This window comes from Pelobates fuscus, chromosome 4 (assembly GCF_036172605.1).
Source record: "Pelobates fuscus isolate aPelFus1 chromosome 4, aPelFus1.pri, whole genome shotgun sequence".
NCBI classification, from domain to species: Eukaryota; Metazoa; Chordata; class Amphibia; order Anura; family Pelobatidae; genus Pelobates; species Pelobates fuscus.
This window is the reverse complement of record NC_086320.1, coordinates 101,811,249-101,837,000: the sequence shown is the minus strand read 5'-3', so window position 1 is coordinate 101,837,000 and position 25,752 is coordinate 101,811,249. Positions and strand designations below refer to the sequence as shown.

The window sequence follows — 25,752 nt, the reverse complement described above, 5'->3', positions numbered from 1 at the left end:
GTGATTATTCTTCTATTTATTTATTTATTTTATTTATTTTTTTGTAAATCTCTTTTTTATTGAGGCATAGAGTTATGTGGGTACAGAATGTAGAAAAGGAGACAATAAAGTGTCAAACAGTTCGAGGGTAATACAATGCAAGGCATATTATCTCTAGATGGTGCTAGCCTCATTTTATGTGTAAAATAATAAGGTTACGTCAGATGGTTATACCAGAGATATCACAATGTAAACAATATCTTGGCATTAAATGACAGCACATGTTTAAAATGAATATAGGAACAATAATTGAACATTGCATGCGTGATACATAAACAGGTAATATCATAGATTGGTTACATGCGCTCTATTGGAGTCAAGCTTTATCATCGTCATGTGTGTCTAAGATCTAAGTTTAACTGAAAATACTTTGGTTTCCTGGTGCGCAATCGTCAATAAAGCATTGGTTTGCATTTTACATAAACATCAACCTGGTATATTGCAAGATAACTGAAGTCATGCACTGTTTTGTTTTCAAAGAACAAAATTAGAGTATAACATATTCTTGTACAACAAGCATATCAAAACTTCACATACTGGCTGACATACATCAGTGAGGCTAGCTAGTGTGTGGCCAGAAGAAATGTATGCATCCAGAGGGAATTGAGCAGATAAGTGATGTACATTTAACGTTTGTAGAATAAAATAGGCTAACCGTCGTTGAGTCATCTCCCTAAAACACGTGTATTTGTTATAGCCGGGCAGCGTGATAGCAGTCACGGGATGTAAGAAATGTAAATAAGTCTTACTAGCCTGACAAGTCACAATAAGCTATATAAAATACTAGTGCAAAACAAATAATAGGGTGAGATGTATACTGTACAATCCTAATGACAAAGTAGGCGATATGAATGTGTACTCTTTGTACTGTGGATTAGTATTGAAGAAATCAAGCAAAGTTAAATAGAAGAATTTAAAAGAAAAGCAAGTGCTTAAGGATTAACGTAAAACCTAAGTAAGTTCACACGAGTAGGCAGGTGCGGTGCACCTTGTTCAGCATGCAGTGGTAAGTCTATCATCTATAGACGTGGTGGCGTGGCAGTAGGCCCACTCGCCTTACAGCAGCGAAATTCAGCCAACTCCCATAGTTGGCGGGAGCGATGTGCTGTCCAAAGAGTCCCATGGAACCTTGGTGTCATCGGTCAATTGAGCCGGTGGGGCTCTATCACCGTCCCCCAGTCTTCTGTGAGTACCTCGAGTGGAGAGGGTCTGGGCTTGGCGGCAAGTCGGCCTCTTCGCTCCCAGCGTAGATCTGTAGGCTAGTGACATTCTTTGTACTCCTGATGCAGGTGTGAAGACCTTCTGGGTATCAGTAGCGGCTGTGCGGCTCCTTGGGTGGCCGATGCGTTGGGTCACCCTCCCAGCTCCGCTGGCCGCGGGCCGAGCGTAGGCTCTCCGAGTGCGTTGCCTCGGCTTGGATAGCGGTTGGCAGTGTGTGGGGGGTCTCATGGTATGTCGGGACCCAGGCTGGCAGTGTTGAATGCGTGGTCTGCGGCCCTCGAGTCTGGGCATAGCCCTCATTCTCCTCTGCTGTTTCGCGCCGGTCTGTGGCATAGTTGTGTGTATGGGAGCCGGTTTGCGTGCAGGCGAGGTGGTGGGTAATGGAGAGACCGTTGTAGTCGCCTGGGTCCGAGCCAGTGCGGCCCACAGCTGTGCCCAAAAATGGTCGAAGGCTGCTGCTATGCGGTCCTCTTGGGGGGTCCCGCTTGCCTGTGGCGCCAGTGGAGGTTGGGTGGGTGTAGGCCTAGAAGCCTGGTCTGCAGCCGCCATCCTGGTAGCTGAGTGAGGGATGCAGGTAGTCGCAGAGGCAGTTAGGGTCCTGTGGCCCTGTGGAATGTGGACCGGGATAACCCCCGCCGGTCCATTAGGGGGGGAACGTGGGCTCAGCAGCATGTCAGTCGGGTATGGAAGCGGTGGGAGAGCGGCCGTCTCTCCCATGCCTCCCACGTGCGTAGGCCGCATGTTGGTGCCGAGCAGGGTATCCGCGTTTGAGGTGTCGACGTGTAGGTCTCGATGTCCCCGGCTCGGTAGCAGCGTGTAAGGGCCCGGATTGGGTATCGATTTTGGCAGATTTTGCGATTTTTTTGTCTGTTTGCTCCGGAGCTGTTGCTGCTTGCGTCCGCTCGGTTCAGCGGTCAGGCCCCGCCCCCCATTTTATTTATTTTTGCTAAAAGCTAGTGAGTCCAACAAATGTATTCCTGACACTATACTGCCTGTGTGGCTGTTTAGGTCCCCTGCCCTCCTTAGATTGTTCTAAAAAGGTGTTTTTACGCACCTTTTCTATCACACCATGCTGGTCTTGCGGCAACTGGTTCTGCCTTGCTCCACCAGCATGGCTGCGCCAATCAGCATCTCCTCATAGAGATGCATTGAATCCATGCATCTTGATGGGGAACGTTCAACTCCTCCATGCTCAGCGTGGAGATGCTGAACGTTTGTGCTGCACACTGTGCAGCACTGACACTCGAAGCATAGCTGTCTGTGCAACTGCCACCAGGTGTGTTTCTAGGCACCAATGTAAACTGCATTTACATTAAAAAGACTGCAAGGACAGGTTATAGACTCCACTACATTAAGCTATAGTTTTCTGGTGACAATACTGTCCCTTTAAGAACATTAATAAAGCCACCTGGACTATAACTTTGCCATGCAAATATGTTCATGTATTTTTCTGATGCTGTTCGTTTCCTGACTGGCAACACCATAACAATATTAAAAATATATATTATTTTACACACACACTCTCATTTGATATTTGTTTTTGCCTTTATGCTGTTTTGTAACTTTGAATCTCAATATAGTATTTATTGTATTCATGTAATTCAGATTGGTTTGCTGCCTTAAAGGCTTTGTAACTACAAACAAAATAATGATCAGAAGTTTAAAATGAATGCCCTATATTGTTGCATTCTTTTTTAAGATTATTAAGTGATTGCAATGTGTTTGACTTTCATCAGAAAGAAGATTCTTCTTGCACCACAGACGGAACGTTGGAAATTGGCTGTGAATCGGAAGTAGATGGAACAGAAATGGCCGAGGCAAGCAGTAACGGGGAGGAAAATGAAGGTAGGTGAAGGAGTTTAATGATCTTAAAGGGATATTCCAGTCTCCTAAATTAACATTTTACATAAATCTTTAACATCTTTTATAAATCCCTTTAGTAACAACTCCCAGATTTTAACCAGACACAGAGGAGGGTTTCCTACCTCTCTCACTTCATACTGTATTTGTGTCTCATTGCCTCTTTATGAAATGGTGTTTACTGGGTGAAGGAACATGAAACTGTCAAGAAACTCTTTAAATATGTTAATAACAATAACTTGGTTATTCACCTTGTATCTAACCATGAAAAATATGTTACATATTCACCATCTCAAATAGACCTTGATTTAATATATTTTTCAAGCTTTTTAAATAATTTAATGTTTTTGGATAATCTTTAAAAATGATGTATTGTTTAGAAACATGTTTTAACATTTTATGTTTTTTTTTATTGTTAATATATTGGTGTATTTGTATAGTTGATATAATTTTCAAATATTCTCCGAAAATAATTTATTATTTGAAAAGCTTATTCAAAAATATTAAATCGAGGCCATAATTTAGCAATGTATACATCGGTAGTATCTAGACTTAACAATAGCAATATGGTGCTGAAATGTTTTCAGGGCCACTTGCTTGGATGTTGTTGGCTGAATATATATTTTTACTGAAGATTTGGAGTGTGGATTGCTTTCCCCCCCCTCCCCCCCCCTGCTATAACGACAGACTTTTAATGTCGACATCATCGAAGTGAATCATGCAGTACAAGCACAGCTCTGCCTTTGAACTGCAAGGCATTGCTGTTGCCATGAATTTGATGCAGTGTGCCAGCTCAGCAAATGAGTGATCCAGATTTTATTTGTTTTTTCCATCATTTATTTAGGGTTATTAGGTATGAGGCATATTTATTTTCCCACTATTAAACCGTACTGATTTATTTTCAAAATATCAGACAGTATTATTAATAAGTGCTGATAATGAATGCAGTTTGTGCTCAGTAAAATGAATTCATAATTTGCTGGTTCGTTAGTGCAACATTTTTTGAGGGGGAGGGGATTCCTGAACCATTGTTATTCTATAAGGAGTAACATGCTTTTTCTATTTGCTATTCTGTGTGCAGTTTGCCTGAAGCAAGTCGCAGAAGAAGAGTCTTCCAACCGAGATTCAAGCCTTATAAACAGTACGGTGCAGAGCAAGCTAGTGTCTTCCTTTCAGCAACACACCAAAAAGGCGCTTAAACAGGTAGGATTGACTTGGAACACTTGTGAATTTTGTTAAATTGGGTCTGTTTGGTTTTTTGTTTTGTGTTTTTTTTTTTTTTTTTCCTTTATTACACCCTGATTAGTATTACGTTGAAAATGAAATTGTCAACATTTGTAATCTTTCAGTCATTTGATCTTCGTTAAGCCATATTTGCCAAACAGGTTGGTTGTGAACATATAAATACAAGCACAGGGCAATTGACGTTGGTGGTTCACTTAGTCAACGCATTTAGATAGCCTTGGTAATAACTTTCTAACATCTTTTTAAACAAGTGAATGCGTTGCTGATTTTATTATGTCTGTGATGGTGAATGGTAAGCTCCATCTGAATCACTGACATTAGCCTTTGTCGTGAGTACTATTACTCTCCTTCTGAGCAGTAGGCAAAAAAGAGGATTAGATACATTTGTATTTGTTATGTTCATATAGATGGGTGTGGGTCAATGTCTCGGCTTGTGGTATATCCAAAGACTAAGGACCCTTTGCATTGGAGCCTGTGGATACCATTAGAACCATTTTAATTTCAGAAATGTTTTACATTATTTAAAATCCTTTTCGGGTTCTTGTCAAACAGAAGTTTGGTAAAAAAAAAATGGTAGATGGAAATACAGATTCGCACAGTGGAAACGAGGCATTATAGGCACCCAGACCACTTCTTGTCATTGCATTGGTCTGAGTAAACTGTCCCTGTCCCCGTCCACTTAATCCTACAGCTGAAACAATTGCACTTTCAGAGAAAACGCAATGTTTTCATTGCAGTGTTAAGGCAGCCTCTAGTGGCCATCTATCAGGCAGACAGAGGTGCTTCCTGTAGTTTTACGTTCAGCGTAGTTAAACTCTGTGAAACGACGCTAGGCGTCCTGACGCATGAGGACGTCCAGCGTCTTCAAAATTCCCACAGGAAGCATTAGGAGCCCCCTCGCGATAATGTCGGAGATAGCAGAGACAGAGACAGCGCAGAGAGTCCTCAGTGCTTGAATAAGGTGTTTAAATCGTTGTTTAACCCTTTAATTGTTGCAGGGGCAGAGGGACCCTATTGTGTTATGCATACAGTTTGGTATTCATAACACTATAGTGTTCTTTTAAAATGTTCCAAAATATGATTGAAAATTCACAATGAAGTAGATCTATGCATTTGTCGTCCTCCTGCTTTCTAAAACTGAGCTTCTCATTATGTCGCTTTGCCTGCAAGTTCATGGTACATATATGAGCCAATCCTTCCAAACCTTCTGACTTGGTGTTATCTCTGATTCTGACCTCACCTTTACCCTTCATGTACAATCCGTTGCCAAATCCTACCAATTCTACCTAAAAACCATTGCACACGTCTGTCCCTTTCTAACACAAGATGCTACTTAGGACTAGTTACTAGTTACTCTTGTAATTTCTAGCATTGATTACTGCTATTCTGTTCTAAGTGGTGTCTCCAGAAACCATACTTTCTCCCTACAGTCCATAATAAATGCTGCTGCCAGGTTTATTTTTCTCTCATGTAGTTTCTCTGTCAATCGTTACATTGAATTTCCATACCTATAGACTTAAATTCAAAATATTTACTCTTATCTACTAAGCTCTAACCAACTCTTCACGCCCATTGCTTTTCTAATTATAATACCCTTTTTAGGCCACATTCTACTGTCTGCTGCTCGTACCTGTACTGCTAACTCACGTTTTCAGAACTTCTGGTACTTCTGGCGGGCAGCTAAATTCTTATGGAACCTGCCATCCTCCAGCAGAATCTTCCCCCATTTTCAAGGTTTCTAAAAACACACCTCTTCAGAATAGTCTATCGACTTCCATGGTAGCAGTCATTATTTTCTCAATTTATTTAGTGGATCCATTTTCTACTTTACTCTCTCCTTCCAATTCTGCAACTTTTCTACACTGTCACTTCATCCCTATGCCTATTCTATTGTGTTTTTATTTCCCACCTCCACTAGATTGTAAGCTCGTTTGTGCAGGTTCCTCATCAACCTATTGTTCCTGTCAAAATTTGTAATAGTGTATCTCATTTGTTGTTTAAGTCCCCTTAGTAATATTGTAAAGGGCTGTGTAATAAGTTGGTGCTATATAATTGCCAATAATAATAATACTAATAATAATAATACAGGTGTTTCTGATCTCATTTTAAGCGGGTCAGATTGTCTCTGGGAATCCAGGCAATGAGTTTGTCAAACGTTGTATACATAAGTTTGTCATACATAATGCCCCAAAAATGGATACTTTATATAAATTACAAAGACCTCCGACGGTGACATCGCCACTGGGCTCCAGTGGCCTGGGAGGCAGGCAAACGTGAATTTTACTTACCTATACCTGTCCCTCGCGGGCACTGCCATCTTCTGCCTGTCAGTCCTCTTCATGTTGCTTCAGCTGCCAGGGGCCTCCATAGAGAGAACGAATGTCCCTGCAGCCATCACTGGTGACAGCTGGGGTAAATGACATGGCTTGACGGCAGTAGCTCCATCCACTGACAAGCAGGCGTAGGAGAAATACTGAGACAAAGTTGTCCCTACTTTGACTCATTATATTTTTTGACTATGTTGGAATTTCAGTTTCACTTTAAAGGGAATCTCCAGTGCCAGGAAAACAATCCGTTTTCCAGACACTACAGGTTCCTTCTCCCTCCCACCCCCCAATCTCTTAGTTGCTGAAGGGGTGAAAACGTCGTCGCTGCCTCCTCCTCCGTGCCGCTCCTCCTACTGACTCCGTCGGCCGGTGGGCGAGACTGATCCCGCCCACCGGCCGAGGACACCTAATGCACATGCGCGGCAATGCCGCGCATTAGGTCTCCCCATAGGAAAGCATTGAAAAAGATTTTCAATGCTTTCCTATGAGGAAATGAGCGACGCTGGAGGTCCTCACACAGCGTGAGCACGTCAAGCGACGCTCCAGCACATAATAATCTAGTAGACAGCCACTGGAGGTGGAGTTAACCCTGCAAGGTAATTATTGCAGTTTATAAAAAAACTGCAATAATTACACTTGCAGGGTTAAGAGTAGTGGGAGTTGGCACCCAGACCACTGCAGTGGTCTGGGTGCCTGGAGTGTCCTTTTAAGTGAATGACCTTTAATTGAAATTGCAATATACATTGCAAGTGTTTTTGCGGTCTCTGACAGCATATCTGATAAAGTCCTTGTATTAAAGATCACTTAAAACCACATACCTGATTTACATATCTCTAAACTGTTTGGTTAACAAACACGAAAATGAAACCTGCCTTAATTGCTGTACCATTTCAAGGTGTTTTGCAGACACAACCCAGATTTAACCAATATATCTATTTCACCTCATATATCTATTATGGCACCTCTACTGGGTAATCATTCCATGCATTCACTGGGATTGACATTATTTTTATAATGGACAATGAATCTTGCTTAATAGGCATGACGCCTTCCTACTGTAGGTGGACGAAACAATGCTTTAGCACACTTCTTCCTTTTTTAGGCTCTCCTATACAGTCAACAGTTCTATTCCTTGGATACAGGAAGAAGTTTGATATGTTGAAGCTTTAAACATATGTAACAATATGGTCTTGGTTGCCATAAGTTTTTTAGTTAAATTGATTACCATACACATTTAGCACAATGTATGGCTTACATACCTGGCTTGGCGTTCTGCCCAGGAGTACCATTGGACTTCTGTTGGTTTTTGATTCTTTAAGTACCTTGAAGGGTCAGATTGCAGCCTTTTTGGCATTTTTATGCCCTAAGCTGGCTTTGCATTGAAACTTTCAGACCCTGATATGAATAAAGTCTTTGTTGTGACCTGCCACTCCTCTTTGGAGTCTCAACCTGGGTGCTACAAGGTGCTACAAGGTGCTACAATATGCTCATTTTGAACCTATACAGTTATTGCATTTGCAGCTGTTATCCCAGAAGGTATTGATTTAGTTTCTTCTGGTTGTTTCCAAAGCCAGGGTAATTTCTAAACTATTGTCTCTCTCTTCCAAGTCCCATCTATGAGTCTTGTCTTAAGGCTCGCACAGTCCTGAGGACTGACATATGTTTTTTATTTTTTACAATTTATCTATTTTAAGATGGTCTCTTTCACTAATATTAACCAGAAGATTGCTGTTTCCTCCATTTGTCCTTCATTTTTAGAAGACACAGAGAAATTGTTGCATAAATTACTGTCCTTTAGACCCTTGGGAAAATGTATTTCCTATAAGCCAATTGCATACATTTTCCAAACTTAATTTTTATATTTTTGTGTCCGTTGATGCTGCTTTTGTCAGGAAGGTGGTTCGGAGAGGAGAGATGTTCCCATTTAGTCAGACTCACTACCTGTCCTTCATTTTATGGTTACCTCTTGCCCTGACCCCTTTTAGGTTTTTGTTTTTTTTCTATTTATTTTTAATTTTACCCACTTTCATAATATGTTGGGGACATATTTACACTTAATTAGACCCATAAAACCTTTAACATAAAATGGGCACTCTTGAGATTCACATACACTGCATAGAAGACTTCGATGGAACACCAGAAGTAATGGAATACAGATCAAAGTCTTTATTTGGTTCTTCCGTACATAATTTCCATTTGTGTGAGTCGACACTTTTGTCAGGCATGTGCTTGGAAAGATAATTCACATTTTACTTAAAAACATCGCTTGTTTTATACTTGTTATATAAAATGTCTTTCTTTATGAATATCTGCACATTCACAGGCATATACTGAAGGTGTAAATAGTGAGGAGCTTTATCTTCAGAGAGACAAATCTCCCAATGGAGCCTATCACAAAAATGTGTCTCACACCATGAAAATGAGACTGCATAAAATAAAATTGTTAAAAAACGGTTGTGAAATTACACTCTGTTTCATAACAATTAAGGTATTTGTTACAATTTCTTCAATATTATACTGTTAATCCAGCATCTATTGGCATTAAAATGTCCTATGTAAAAATTCTGGGAAAATTATTAAGAAGGAATGTCAGTTCAAATGTAATCCACAATAAATAACATAATAGATTAATCAAATGGACATATTGTTCTGACTCCACTTTAGTCTGATTCAAATGCAAATGTTGCTGCATGTGATCTGCGTGTTTATGGGCATTCAAGGAATTATGGGAAATTGAATTTAAACACAGACATAATAAGACCTCAAAAAAAAAAAATGTTTAAAATGCACCACCTTTGTGTTTTAGTCGATCTGCTGCAGTGTCGTGCAGTCCGATTTATTTGGAAGAAAACTGTGTTTGGATATAGCTGAAATAGAAAAATATTAATTAAAAATATATTTAAAAAAAATAAAATAAAGTTTTTTCCCTAAAGCTTTTTGTAAATAATCAGGAATTTCCTTATGGAGCAGTCATGTTTACCTGCAGATTTAACATTTGTATAATTTAGTACAGATATTTTGTCTCTCTCAATCAAGCTCTTTAGACCAATATTGCCATATCTTGTTTGTTCTTACTGATCAGAACCCTTTCCTCTGCTGTAATTGAAACTGCTTTTCTTCCAGTTGCAATAGATACCATTGTCTGTATATTCCTGCTTACAGTTTATCAGATAGCAGTTTGTACTGACTTTGTATATATTTGATACACGCACACACTTCGGGACTCGAACAGCCTATTTCAGGAACGGATTAAGTTTGGTTTCCGAGGTGTGTGTATGTGTATGTATATATGTATGTATGTATGTATGTATGTATATATATATATATATATATATATATATATATATATATATATATATATATATATATATATATATATAATTATTCAGAATAAAAAATGGCTCGGTACACGAACATACATACACATAAATATACACCGCGGAACTCAAACTTAATCCGTTCCCGAAGGCCGTTCGAGTCCCAAAGTGTGTGTGTGTATGTATGTATGTATATATATATATATATATATATATACTGTATTTATCGGCGTATAACACGCGCCTCATTTTCAGAAGGAAATTCCAGGAAATTTCCACCCCTCCCATAGTATTTTCCCCCCCTCATCCCATAGTATTCCCCCCCTCATCCCATAGTATTCCCCCCCCCCTCACCCCATAGTATTCCCCCCTCACCCCATAGTATTCCCCCCTCACCCCATAGTATTCCCCCCTCACCCCATAGTATTCCCCCCTCACCCCATAGTATTCCCCCCTCACCCCATAGTATTCCCCCCTCACCCCATAGTATTCCCCCCTCACCCCATAGTATTCCCCCCCTCACCCCATAGTATTCCCCCCCTCATCCCATAGTGTTCCCCCCCTCATCCCATAGTATTCTCCCCCCTCCCATAGTATTCTCCCCCCATAGTATTCTCCCCCCCTCCCATAGTATTCTCCCCCCCTCCCATAGTATTCTCCCCCCCCTCCCATAGTATTCTCCCCCCCTCCCATAGTGTTCCCCCCCTCATTCCATAGTGTTCCCCCCTTTCCATAGTATTCTTCCCCCCCTCCCATAGTGTTCTCCACCCCCTCCCATAGTGTGTCCCCCCTTTCCATAGTATTCCCCCCCCCCCCCCCATAGTATTCTTCCCCCCCTCCCATAGTGTCCCCTAGTGCACTTTCCCTCTTGTCCCATAATTACTTACCTGTCTTGAAGCGTGGGCCGGCTTCACAGCGCGCACCGCGGTACTGGAACTTAAATTTCAGGTTCCGGTTTCCGGCGGGACTGAAAGGAAGTGTGCACACTTCCTTTCAGTCCCGCCGGAAACCGGAACCTGAAATTTAAGTTCCAGTACCGCGGTGCACGCTGTGAAGTCGGCCCACGCTTCAAGACAGGTAAGTAAATATGGGATATCGGCGTATAACACGCACCCATCATTTCCCCCCCTATTTTCAGGGAGAAAAAGTGCGTGTTATACGCCGATAAATACGGTATATGTGTATATATATATATATATATATATATATATATATATCTCAAATATATACAAAGTCAGTACAAACCGCTAGCTGATAAACTGTAAGCAGGAATATATATATAATATGTATATGTATATATAAAAACACAGAATCCTCCTGCACTCATGCTTGAAAGTCCGTTTAGAAGTCGGGTGCTAGCATGCCATGGCTAGTATTATCCATTTGTCCATCTAGATATACATATAGATATGTCACGGGAGATGGGATTCCTCTTATGTGTTCCCTTATTTGTACTTTGTTTAATCTGATATCCCCCTGCAATTGAAATGGAATCACTACCAAATAATTGTTCCCTTGTGTTCGGCTATCCGTTCCCTTCTGTTCACTTACTGAACAGACTATGTGTGGTCCTTGTTAACACCTTGTAATCACCGACCACCCCTGGCTGTTAACCTCAAACAAGCAATCACCTCAAGTGCTTCTCTGGGTGGCCGCCATTCACATATACGATCGCATATGAGATCTTATGGGCGATCTTGCATCTCCCGAATGCAGACATGGTACCTAGTCGTCAACGGCATGGATCTCTGGGTCGGCTATGTAATCTCGTGAACCCTGCGTAAACCTGTACTCCTGCCCGTTCGACTTCCCGACCAGCTAGGGGAACGGCGTTCGGGAGTAAGAAACTACCGAACAAGGGGAGAATTAATTTCTTATAAGCCAGGGGATGCGATCATCGGTGTACGCACAGTAACCCGCAAAAGTTTGTTCCAACCGATCTGTGCACTTTTTGGATATGTTGTGCGCTGAGATCGGGGCTATTCAGGAATATCATTTTTATGGGGTTCCTGTACTGTTTTCATGTATTTTTGGGATATGTAAAAATTGCATGCATGTCTTCCTATTTGAGAGATAATTGAGTTATCTTAACTGGAGCTAAATTATCTCTCAAACACAATGGCTTGTAGGAAGGAAACCCCTGTGTTTTTGTCTTGGAAACCCCATGCTAGGGGCACTTTATAAAAATCAGGGTGTGGTCTAATAAAGCTCAGATTGCTCCTTCTACCCAATACGACTGGTTGCATCCATTATATTGGGGAAATTCATATTCAGCACATCTGGAATTAGGACTAGTGGAGGATTGAAGGAATAACCGGAATAGACTAGCGAACCCGTGACTATATAGATATATCTCTAGCATACCTTCCTCCCAACCTTAACTTTAAGGATATATATACACAGGCATACCCCACTTTACATACACTTGCGAGTACAGACAAACCCGCGAGTGTACTTAAAAGGTGCCTCCCGAGTACAGACATTCCCGTGCCTCTTCTATTTGTGAGTGAACAATAAATGGAAGGTTCTATTCTCGCCCGGAGCAGCTCAGTTCAGTGTCTTTGGGGCAAGAACTTTTCACACCTTCTGACATGGCACAGGTTAATCATCTCAAATTTATAATGCCTACTCCTAGCTGAACATATATATATATATATATATATATATATATATATATATATATATTTCTGCCCTATATTGTCATATTCTGCAATCGGCGCCATCCAGTGAAAGGGTTTACTCTACCATTTTCTATAACTATGACTTAGCAGCTTAGCTGCATTAGCCACAATTCTGAGGATTCAAAGTTAAACCATAAATGCTTAAAGTGATGAAGAGGTGTTTCTAAACAAAGTGTGCAACTAAGCTGCTAACAAATAGAAATTGGCACTGTATTGACAGGAAATGGCCCAGTGGGCGGGTTTATTTTACTTTTCCTCCCAGTTTAAGGTTGTCAGAAGAGTAAAACACTAAAGATAAATGGCACAATCTGGGATTAGATTTTTTTTTTTACGGTTTGTTTTACCTGAATAAAAGCACCACTGGAATTCACTAAATAAATCACTGGAAATAAAATCACTGGAAATCTGCAGTTGCAGTATCAGTTATGCCTTTAAATTACTATTGCAATGCAGTACACAATTGGGAAGTGAAAAAGGTATTGACTCACTTTAAGTACATTTTCGTTTTACATACATGCTCTGGTCCCATTGTGTACTTAAAAATGCCTGTATATATATAATTTGTGTGTATATATATATATATGTATGTATGTATATATATATATATATATATATATATTTGATCACTGCCTGGTTCTGCTTTGTAGGTGGTTAATGCTCCTTCAAAGAGATTTGTAAAGGCCTTTAGTGGGTGAAAATGGGTTTATTTCCTTTATTAAACACACAAGAGTCAAACATTTTACCTTTTTCTACATGTTTTACAAGTAGGTACCTTCTCTAGAGAAGTTTGTAAGTAGATACCTTGACACTGATTCTAACGATTTGTTTCTTTGAAATTTTGAGCCAATCTGTGTCTGAGTTTATTTTTCCTCCCAAAAAAACAGGCTCCATGTAAAAAGGACTGAGAGAATAGAGTAGAATTTGAATGATATTGTTTTTTCTTCAGATTTCAGCAAGGAGATTTATCAATTACAAATTCTCCTTTCTGCATAATCTTTGTGCGTTTGCTTCTTAACCATACAAACCCCACTTGCTAAACATCTTTCTTTTAATGTTCATGTATATATATATAAAAACACAGAATCCTCCTGCACTCATGCTTGAAAGTCCGTTTAGAAGTCGGGTGCTAGCATGCCATGGCTAGTATTATCCTTTTGTCCAAAGTATGCAGCAGCACTCACGGAATAAAAGTCCAAAATGTATTAATACAAAAATGTAAAATACGATCAACGTTTCAGTCCTGCATAGAGGACTTTCATCAGTATCCTGATGAAAGTCCTCTATGCAGGACTGAAACGTTGATCATCTTTTACATTTTTGTATTAATACATTTTGGACTTTTATTCCGTGAGTGCTGCTGCATACTTTGGACAAATATATATATATATATATATATATATATATATATATATATATATATATATACACACACACACTAGGGCAGGTATTTAAATATGTATTCCTGACCATATGGTGTAAAAAATAAAAACAGAGCACCTCCCCCCGCCCTCCTTACCCCCCTAAAAAGGTTTAAAACGTATCTCATTTCCACGTGGGTGTCGGGTCTGCTTGCGCTTGCATCAATTCTGATGATCTTAGCTAAGGAGGCAGGGCGGAAGCGAGGCCAAACACCACCTTAGTCAATGCATCTCAATGGGGAAAGTTCGGTATCTCAATGCAGAGTGTGGAAATGCTGAACATCATTGCTGCACGTTGCCATCTAAATGACTAACACTGGAGGTGTAAACTCCGGGTTTACAGAAAAATGCCTGCAGGGACTGACTATACTCACCAGAGCAACTACATTAAGTTGTTCTGGTGATAATAGTGTCACTTTAATTTCATTTGTTATTATTTAGTCTTAAAATTAATTGCACACAGCTTGAAACACAGCTAAATGAGATTATAAAATGCGTTTTTTCTCATTATAATTATTTTCTCATTGATGTCTTAACAGCAGTCTATACATTGGAAAAACAAAAGAAATATGTAAATACTTAGCAAGATAATGTTATTTATGATAGGTAGATTTTACATAATATAGCATCATCCAACTAATCTAATTAGCGTTATGTGGAATACCCTACCTTTAAACAGACAATGGAAGTCCTCACTAAAGAAGAATATATTATTGAGAAATAAATGTTTTATAACTGCATGAGAACGCGTTTCATAGCATGAAGTACCCGTGAATAGAAAATGTAAATGTAATTTACCGTACTTGGTTAATTGGAAGATTAATTCCTGAACATTTTTATTTACCTTGGGCCTTTCTGCTTGAAACTTATTTCAGTCATCCTAAAATTTACTAATTAAAAAAAAATATATTATTATTATTATTATGATCACTTTTATTGTGCCTTCATTTTAGACAAAACATGAATTGAGGTCAGTGTGTTCTTCCTATGTTTATGTTGATCTGTCCCTTTTTTTAATTTTGCTTTGTAATGTCTACATGGCTGCAGGCTGTCCAGCAAGGCAATGAAATTGACAAATATGTAGCGCAATGTTTGTTTTATGTATCGGATGCATTTAAGCTAACTGGGGGATATTGAATGAAATCAAATTTCTGTTGCTTTGGCTTTTATATGTTATCCTAAATACTGGAAGGGAATTAGTTCAGAGCGGGAAATGACAAGCTGCAAGATTAATGGCAGTAAGTACTTTTTATGTCTGAAAATATAAGAGCATATTTTGGGAAAGATAAAGTACACGCCATATATAGCATGTCAGTGCTCACCATTATTTCAAACTGCATTTTCATTTGTCACAGGGAATGAGTTTTCATTTTACCTGTATATTTTGCTATTTTCTTTTATATGTGTTTATATTTGATTGATGTTTGTCTGTAGCCCAGCTTTTGTATTATTTTAGAGTTGTAGTTGGAAGATTTATGAAGATGGATGTTTTGAAAAATTTGATTCATTGTTTCAGAAAATACCCAACACAGTATCAAGCAGAGCTTTGTAGTATGGAAGGTGAACGATGTATTGAACCTCTTACTTTAATATTGTGTTGCTAAAATACTGACCCGTATGGACTTCCATTATAGCAGTCTAGTCTGTGATAATTCTATGCATGACCTGGCCCTGTATTTAGTGTTAGCAGCTCTGTAGAGATCTGTTAACCTTAAATATTTAGGAAATTCATTGCTGGTGCAGTGTCTTGAGGGTCAGAGCTTGATGGCAACATCATCAAATAAAACGAACCCTCTCCTGGTAATCAACATACGGTTGCAAATAAAAAAACACATACCTCAGTTGCCTTAAAGGTGGCCATTTTCTCTAGGCTAACCCCTGTAGAGAAAGTCACAGCCACTAAATCATAACACAAACTCACATCCTAAACCCAAAGTGCAAAAAATAAATCTGTGATAAACTTATTAGACAATTGCCCAACAAACGTTTTGGTGCAACATAGCACCTCATTCGTGGGACATAAAGTGCTATGTAGCACAGAAACCCACATTGGACAGTTGTCTGTGTGATCATTGATTCACTTTTGTGAACATTGGGTTTAGAATGTGAGTTTGGGTTATGATGTAGTGACTGTGAGTTTCTTTACAGGGCATAGCCTAGAGGTAATAGTAGACTGCCTAACAAGCTTTAAGGCAACCAAAATATTTGTTTAGATAGGACAGTAATAAGTTAGGGTGCCCTATTTGCAACCTTATGCTGATTACCAGGAGTATAGTACAGAACACTGGTGAGACCTCACTTGGAGTATTTTACACAGTCCTGGAGACCGTTTCTTCAGAAGGCTATTGATACTTTGGAAAGCATTCAGAAAAGAGCTACTAAACTGGTTTATGGATTGCAGGATAAAACTTACAAGGAAAGGTTAAAGGATATTAACATGTACAGCTTGGAGGAAAGACGGGACGGGATGGGGGGGATGACAGAAACATCTAAATACATAAAGAGAATCTATATTTAAAAGAAGAAAAACTACCACAACAAGAGGACATAGTCTTAAATTAGAGGGGCAAAGATTTAAAAAAAAATAATAATTTCAGTAGAGTTATTTTTATTTGATACTAGGAAGGATTCTCCTGTTTGTCTATAGTATGTATGTTTCCAGATACTCTATATAGACTTGTAGTTTGATTGCAGCAATAGGAACATGATTACTTCTAGTGTATTTTGATAACCATACCAAGTACCAGAACAAATACCTCTGGGTTATTACTGTATATACTCATGTATAAGTCGAGTGCAGTTATGTGGCTGTGCTGGGAATTGTGGAAGCCACGAGGGAGCATGATAGTCAGGTCTGCTCTCTCCTTAAGTTAGTGCTTTCTGGCAGCTGCACTGCTGTCAGTATTACGGTAGTGAGTGTGCCGTCGGACCGGCTAGGCGGCCGCCCAGCGGCACCACCGTGAATTACATTTGATGTGACCGTCCCCCTGAAAGTGTGCCACTGGACCGGTCACCTGGTGGCACCTACATGCGGCTGTGATGTTACTGAAGCTGGGTGCCGGGCTCCCTCTCTATAGGAGGGAAGAATCTGAATACTGCGCAGCCCACCGGGAATGCTATGGAAACTAGCACTGACGCGTGTATAAGTCGACCCTGCGTTTTTCCATGAAGTTTCCTCAAATTTATCATCTTATATAAATATACGGTAGTCCTCATACCTCTTTCTATAAGCAGCTGTACCAAAAACTAGATGTAATGAATCATTTTTCTAATTGGCATGTTTCAAATAAAGCCTTTTGTTTAGACACTGAATATAATGTAACTTTTGGAGTTGCCTTTAGTGACTTACTCACATCTTTTATTTACTCATTGTGACATTGCACTTTAATAAAACAGTGTCACACTTGTATAGATTTTTCAATAAATATGAGCCTATTTTCTAATTAACTATGTGTATAAAATACTATTTTGCTGGAGGGGCGGGCCTTACCGCTGAGCTGAGAGGATGCAGAACAGACCTCCCCCTGCTCTTCCAGGCAATAATCGCTACATACAAGCCACAAACAGCTCTCAAACAACGCAAATGGGTAACCAATCGAGAGGCACACACTGACACCAAATATGCTGCCATCCTTCCAGGAATCACCGGAGTGACATTTGCAGTCTAGAAGCTTGGTCGGCGCGGAGGAGACTGCTTCTCCCTGATTGTCCCCAAAAGCAAAAAGCTAGCACCCATGGACCAGCCGGGCTTATCCTATTCCCAGAAAGACCCCTACAGGCTCGGGGGAAGCATCCTCAAGCAACGCTTACCAAACCCAAAATGGCGCCAAACGCCACTGGGCCACGAGACACAGCACAGAGGCCCGACATCCCCCCCCCAAAAAAAACATCTTCAACTATGTGCCTCTTAGCTCTGTCACTCACAGACACACACGCTGTCACTCACAAACACACACGCTGTCACTCACAGACACACACGCTGTCACTCACAGACACACACGCTGTCACTCACAGACACACACGCTGTCACTCACAGACACACACGCTGTCACTCACAGACACACACGCTGTCACTCACAGACACACGCTGTCACTCACAGACACACGCTGTCACTCACAGACACACGCTGTCACTCACAGACACACACGCTGTCACTCACAGACACACACGCTGTCACTCACAGACACACACGCTGTCACTCACAGACACACACGCTGTCACTCACAGACACACGCTGTCACTCACAGACACACACGCTGTCACTCACAGACACACACGCTGTCACTCACAGACACACACGCTGTCACTCACAGACACACGCTGTCACTCAGACACACACGCTGTCACTCACAGACACACACGCTGTCACTCACAGACACACATCACATACATTCACTAATTATTTTATAAATACACATTTTCCACCCAGCTTTCCTACCTGGAGAGCTGGTGTGGATGATGGATCTGTCCCTGGAGCTGCTGGGCGGCGTGCGGCAGTGCTGTGATCAGGCACGGCGAGGGAGCTCTAATCTCCACGCTCTGCTCCCTCGCGGGCTGTCTACTGATGCCGCAGGAGCCGGGATATGACGTCATATTCCGGCTCCCGCGGCATCAGCAGACAGCGCGCGAGGGAGCAGAGCGGTTAGAGCTCCCTCGCCGCGTCTAATCACAGCACTGCCGTACGCCGCGCCGTGGGTCGAGATGGTGGCCTGGCAGGAGGGAGAGCTTCCCTCCTGCCGGTCATTGAAATATTGCGCCCCCAGATCCCGTGCACCCTAAGGCGGCGCCTGTGCCACCATATGGACGCGCCGGCCCTGGTAGTGTCTCATTACTTCCTAGATGCCTGTAGCGCTATACGTACCGCACCTGGTTTAGTTATAAAGCATGTTACTAATCTATGTCAGTCATGTAAACCTATTTCTTGTAAACCTACTTCTAGCTATTGTTATTCACACCTACTAATATCCTGACCTAATTAGCATTACTCTTAATTTAAAAAAAATGTGCAGTTCAGTCTTATGTCACAATACTGTCAGCTTTAAATTGTCTGTCATTTTAAATTATTTTGCTGGAATGTTTTTGACAATGAAGAAATAATTAAAAATGTGGATGCACATTTCAAATAAAATACCTGTTCCTGCAAGTAATATTGACCACAAAACTAATAGAAAATATTACTTTCATATTATAAGGCTAAAAACGTAGTGTATTTTTACAGTGAAAAACCCCCTCTAAAAGACCAGGTTTGGCCAAGCTAGCTTTATTTCTACATAAGCTAAAGGGGCATATGTATTCCAACAGACAAAGATGCGTGTATGTGTACCTACAATTACGGCAGGTGTAGTGTAAATATTCACTGATTAAAAAATATATATATATAAAATCTGTGAACAGCATTTAAAACATTAATAAATATTGATTCCAGGGTAGGCAATGAATTATCAGAGCTAGTGTATGAACAAGTACTACTACTTCAGTGTTTTGAAGTGGGTATGGTGCTTGGAGTATGAAATGCTGCACATACCGATATATATTGCTGATGCATGTGTATCTCCACCTCTGGCAGCATCATTAGTATGTCATTATCCAGTCTGGAACAAAAGTTCTCAGCCAATGAACAAGCTCTTAACCCTAAGGAAACTCTCTGCTTAAATCAGTAATGATACCAGCAGATGGGTTTCCTAGTTAAAACAGCAGAGTACAGTATATTGACACCATCTGCTGCCTGATTTCAGAATTACAGGCATATCTATGTGTGGTGATTTACATCAGCTGACAAATTCCAGCACAGATCCCTCCCTTTAGCACCTGCCACCCACAATTTACCATGGTTGAGTGCGATCTGCTCAGTCGTGATGTTCTTAATGAATTTTAGGGCGGTATGCAGCACTCACTTTAAGTGTTGCATACCGCCCATCGTTAAGCTTGGGCGCCACTGAATATGACCCCAGCTGACGGGCGAGCCACCCACCTGATACTCAGGTATCCCTGGTGTGAGCAATCATTAAACCATATTCACATCGCATTGCTCATATATGCAATTAAATGGCTGTAGTAGCACTTACTTTGAGCACTGCATGAATCACATCTGTCCATCTAGGATCACTAAAAAATGGTCCCAGCCGGCAAAGGGGAGCCCCATGTGTCTATTGATAACTAGGTTTTCTGGTGTAAGAAGGGATTTAACCCTTTTTACACAGCATTGCAGTCAAAGGGGATTTAAATTCCCATTAAAATACCTGTATGTGGTGGAGCTGCCTTTACTGGACTGATGTCCACACATTGATCCGAGAAGCCACACAGAGCTCTCCCCCATTCACCCCACAGGCGTGTCTATTGCTGGACCTCACTAGAGAAATGCCCCCACACGTCAGAAAGTTGACCTTACACATAGCCTTGACGGCGCAGCAATTGATAGCAAGGAGATGGAAGTCCACGACCCTTCCCACGAAGGAAAACCTCTTAGAGGAATTGCATAAGCAGTGGATTTACGAAACCTCCTACACGTCCCTCTTCCCCCTCCTCTACGCTCTATAGGAAAACTTGGGAGCTTTGGCAAACATGGAGATCTGGTAAGGTACCGGGTAAAGCACCAGGGGCTGTACCTAGCAAATGAGCTGTAATGTCCTCAACATACCCAAGTTGCATATGCTTCCTCACACTTCCTCAGCCACCCGTGGGATGCTGATGTTGATATGTTGTTAGATATAGTGTGACATGCTACAGTGGGGACATATTGTCGTTCTAAACTGGAAATAATGTGGATTTACTGTTACTGTAACAAAAAATCTTGTATGTATCAACCTGTGATGCACCTCTGCTCCCCCCCCCCCCCCTTCCTCTGTTATGTACCCTCCCCCTGTATAAGGAGCAACTGTATAAATCTAATCTTATTAATTATTATCCCATTATTTTCTGTACCCTGAATACGTTGCTTACTGACAAAATAAATAAAAATTGTCAAATTTAAAAAAAAAATAACTGTATGCAGTGCTCAGTTTAAGCACCCTATACATAGCATCTGACAGTCTGGGGCAACTAAAAAGAGGGTAGCCCCGTGTTTTGATTTAACCTTGCTAGCACCGTTAAGACGTGTTTAACCCCTTAAGGACACATGACATGTGTGACATGTCATGATTCCCTTTTATTCCAGAAGTTTGGTCCTTAAGGGGTTAATGCGTTCTATTAAAGCTCTGTAGAGTTAGGGCATAATGATACGTTCTAATGTCGTTAAGTGATTAAAATGGTAGTAATAGTTAATAGCTACTTAAAACCAGATATTTGAAATGTTATTTGACAAGCAGATGCACTTTATTCTTGTAGAGCCAGGTTAATGTAAAAATTATTGGTCATAAATGTTTTTACCTAGGGACACCAATTATCAGAAAGAATTTGCTCCTTTACTGATTATTATTCCACTACTTTGTTCTCAACAGAAGGTTACTACAATCATTTAAACTCCCTTGCAATGCATCCTACACTGGCACAGTGCTTTTAACTGGCAAAAACAATTGACTATTTACCGTCATTCATGACCATGAGTTCATTTGGTGTCATGGTTTCTCCCAAAAGGGTCTTACTCTATCAAACACTTGTTACATTGTGTCTAAACCTCCTTTGTGCAGTATAAATTATTTGCTTTTGATCGGTTATAAAGAAGCTATAACTTGGCCAACATCCCAAGTAGGATTCTTACCTTCTACTGCTCTTTAAGTTCAAAATCAACCAAAATTCCCTCATGTCTTATTGTTACACAGGGCAAGCTGTCAAGAACTGGATACAGTATACAGGAGATTCTGGATGTAGTGTATTCCTATTCGTTGTCTGGCTGTTACTCGGTTTTACTATAATGTGACTTTTCATGTCAAGTCTGTGTGTACTAATCGTGTTTCCAAATTGCTTGTGTTTTGTTGTCCTAATTCTTCAAGATATTTTGCACTCCTGATTTTAATAGACATTCTACGCTGTGCTATAAAACGGTTTTCATTGAAAATGATTTTGTAATTTACTATTCTGTTCTGGGTAAAATTGGTTCAGAGTTTACAGAAATGTGCAATAAAAGAGAAGCCTTTGCAGAGCAAATAATAACAGATACATGATTGAATTTGCAGCCATATTTTATGATGTTATAAAATGAATGCAAACTATCAGCTGTGCATTTATTACAACTTTTTTTTTTTTGCAGTGATTTAATATCAAAGGACGCAGCCCTGTGTTTACAATTATTTATTTAGCATGGAAAAATCTCCTGAGCTAGAGTGAACCTTTTTTCCTATGGCAGAGTGGTTGAGTTCCTACCGTCATGCTTTGCCTTTTTGTCTTTGATCAGTATTGTGTGAAATTTCAAAGGTTATCTGACATGCTGGGTTTTTCAGGACATTAAATTGACATTTTGGAATAGTAGTAACAAAATGAGAGTTTAACACTGCAAGAAAATGTTTGAAATGATGTCTTTAACGGAGAAGCAATTGGTATATCTGTAAAAACATTTCTTCAATTGCCCTCCCATAGAGCATGATACTTAAAGGATGCTGACTTACCTCCTTTCCTCCCTCCATTATATTGGTACTGGTTTATTATCTATTTAATTGTGGGCTTTCCCTCTCTATATTGATAGAACGTTTTATATGTGAACCAACCATATCCTTGTATATGTCAAATTGTTTCCAATTTTGTCTATGCTGGATGAAGTAGCTGTATTTAAAGGGACACTATAGTCACCAGAACAACTACAGCTTATTGTATTTGTTCTGGTGAGTAAAATCATTCCCTTCAGGCTGTTTGCAGTAAACACAGTCTTTTCAGAGAAAATGCAGTGTTTACATTACAGCCTAGGGATAACTTCACTGGCCACTCCTCAGATGGCTGCTAGAGGTGCTTCCTGGGGCAGTGCTTTGCACTGTGTAGCAATGCCATTCAGTGTCTCCACCCACTGCATTGAGACACTGAACTTTACTCATAGAGATGCATTGATTCGATACAGCATAGTAGGAGATGCTGATTGGCCAGGGCTATGTTTGGCTTGTGCTGGCTCTGCCCCTGATCTGCCTCCTTGACAGCCTCAGACAATCCTCTGTGACAGCATTGTGATTGGCTCAGAGTATCACTTCTGCTGATGTCAGCCAAGCAGACAGATCAGAGCCATAGGCAGAAGCTGCAGACTTAAACAAAAGTACGATTTTACTATATTTAGGGAGGCCAGGGGGGCGAGATGGTGGTTTTAACATGTTTATATTTCTTTAAATATTAAATCCAGTCCATCTCCATTTCCCCTATGCAGTGCTACTTATGTCACAGATCAACAAAGAGATTTAAAGTGGTGCTATCTTTTTAATATTTTCCTCCCCATAAGAAAAATTATTCTTATGTATAACTAAAGATCTAAGATGAATTTTAAACAAAAATAAAGAGAAATTTATGAACATTTAACTGAAAAGCAAAACCTGCAAAGTGTACAGTAAAAAGAATGTAGCGCTTTTATATTGTGAAAATTATATGATTCACCTTTGAAAAAATTGAGGAGTATTCCTGTGAATATCGAAAATGTGTTGATATCTATAAAAGACAATTAAACATAGTATAGATCGTATATAATTTCAAGGATTATATACTAATATTTAAACTCACAAACAAAGAGCTATATACCCAGCTCTGGTGTGGATCACTTCTGGGTCCGTTTAGGCGACCCACCCCTATTTCAGAACGAACATTTCTTGTCCTGCAGGGGGGAATGAGAGCACATACGATTGCGCAGTATTGTTGATATATCCTTAATGTATAAAACAAATTCCCAAATGGGTACTTACAAAACTGGAGTCAATATGAATGACTCAATTCCAAAGCGTTGTGCAGGTGTGGGACTGCACTCCCATCTGTTTAGAATGAATTCGGGAACCAGGATAAAATAAAATAAAAACTACATTTATGATAACAATTTTGAAAAATAAAAAGGCAACAATGTCCTTTTAAAATGGAGCAATGTCCTCTAAAACCAGAACGAGTTTCACCACTTCACCGTGGCTTCTTCAACCGGAGAGAATGAATTCAAAGTCCCTTGGTTCCTTATCTTTCTTAAATACCACTGAAATTAAAGGTGAAGGGTCAAAGCAGGTACACCGCAACACGTTGTTACCACCCACAGGTAAAACGTGTGCGGTCCATGCCTCCCTTACACCTTATTCTCAAAGACGGCCAGTACTTTTCCCTTCTGGGGTTACATCAACTACTTTTAGAAGGTATCGCATGAATGAATAGCAGCTGTTTGTATAAAAATATATATATTTTTTTTTTTTTAAATTAGAGAACTGACAAATAAGCGCTGGTCCTTATTCAAATTTTCAAAACCTGCAAAGTAACATTTTAAAGTGTGTGCATTTACAATTTTGGGAGTTTGTTATACCGTAGCAGGCAGGATTGACAACATCCTGTGACTAGTGCCTGGAGTGGCACAATCCACTTTTTTATTAATCTGTTTTTAAGTAATTTACATAAACCAGATTTCTTACTGGAACCAAAAACCTGATGTCTGATGTTGCAGTTGATTAAAAAGTAGTGATATTCTTTGAGCCCTGGGCTCTAGTTGTTATGGTTTGTAGTGTCCCTTTACATTTTTTTGTATTTGTTGTAGGAAAACAAATGGTACACATCTTTGCTACACTACATGGCTGACACGTTGTGGCAGTTTAAAATCAATTCTTCATTGCTTTTTCTGAAATATCCAGGGTCACTGACCTAAAGTCATCAAACTCAGCGATGCATACTAGAGTCACTTACAATGCATAACCTTATGATCACACAATATATTGTATAATATATGGATGGGTAGCTGAATATTCAGCCCATGTTTTTAATCAAAATAATCCACAAGATATCAAGGCCACCTTGGTCACTATTGTACAATTACTGGATATGCGTACAAAATGAACATTCTTTGAGTTTCAGCCCTGTATGAAGGATATATTACTGCCATCATAAAAGGCTAGAGTATAGCTTATTCGGCCATCAATGTAAATTTCATACGGACTGACAGTTTATATTAGAAATGACTTCAAGTGGGGTCAGGTGAACCTGAGTGCATGTACAGTGGGACCTCGGTTTACGAATTTAATGTGTTGTCCCGGGACTTTTCTTATTGCGAAAAATTTGTAAACCGAAACGAGCTTTCCCATAGGATTGCATTGAAAACCAATTAATCCGTTCTGGAGGTCTGAAAAAAAGTCAAAATGAGCTGGCATGGAAACCAACCCACAATGCAGAACACACAATAAAAGGCATGCAAACGACAAAGCTCAGCTCCCTACCTTTCCACAGCTTGATAAATGCACCAAAAAGTCCCAAACCAACTGCAAACAATTGCCAGAATGGCTCCAAAATTTGATGCAAAAGCCGCTCCAACATCTCCACACTCGATGCCACGTGATACCCACAGGCTCCAGCATGCAAGGGGCGGTGCTATAAACCTCCCAGGTGCAATGCATCCTGGGGAAACTTGCTTTGTATTGCGAAAAAAATGTGTAAACAGAGGCATTATTTTCAATAGATTTTCATTTGTAAACCGAAAATTATGTTAACAGAGTCCCACTGTCTAGTGTTTTCCTCACCAACTCTTTGTGCAGACATACTCTTTTACAATCTCTGTGTAAT

General features: G+C 40.1%; 1 protein-coding gene across 1 annotated transcript in view; it reads left to right on the top strand.

The window, feature by feature from the left end:
• ASXL3 (ASXL transcriptional regulator 3) overlaps nt 1-25,752 on the top strand; it is a 184,632-nt gene that overhangs the window by 115,275 nt on the left and 43,605 nt on the right. Inside the window, exons 5-6 of the mRNA XM_063451432.1 lie at nt 2,997-3,105; nt 4,202-4,323. Of these exons, the coding sequence (XP_063307502.1) occupies nt 2,997-3,105; nt 4,202-4,323 (231 nt within the window). The remainder of the gene's footprint in view (nt 1-2,996; nt 3,106-4,201; nt 4,324-25,752) is intronic.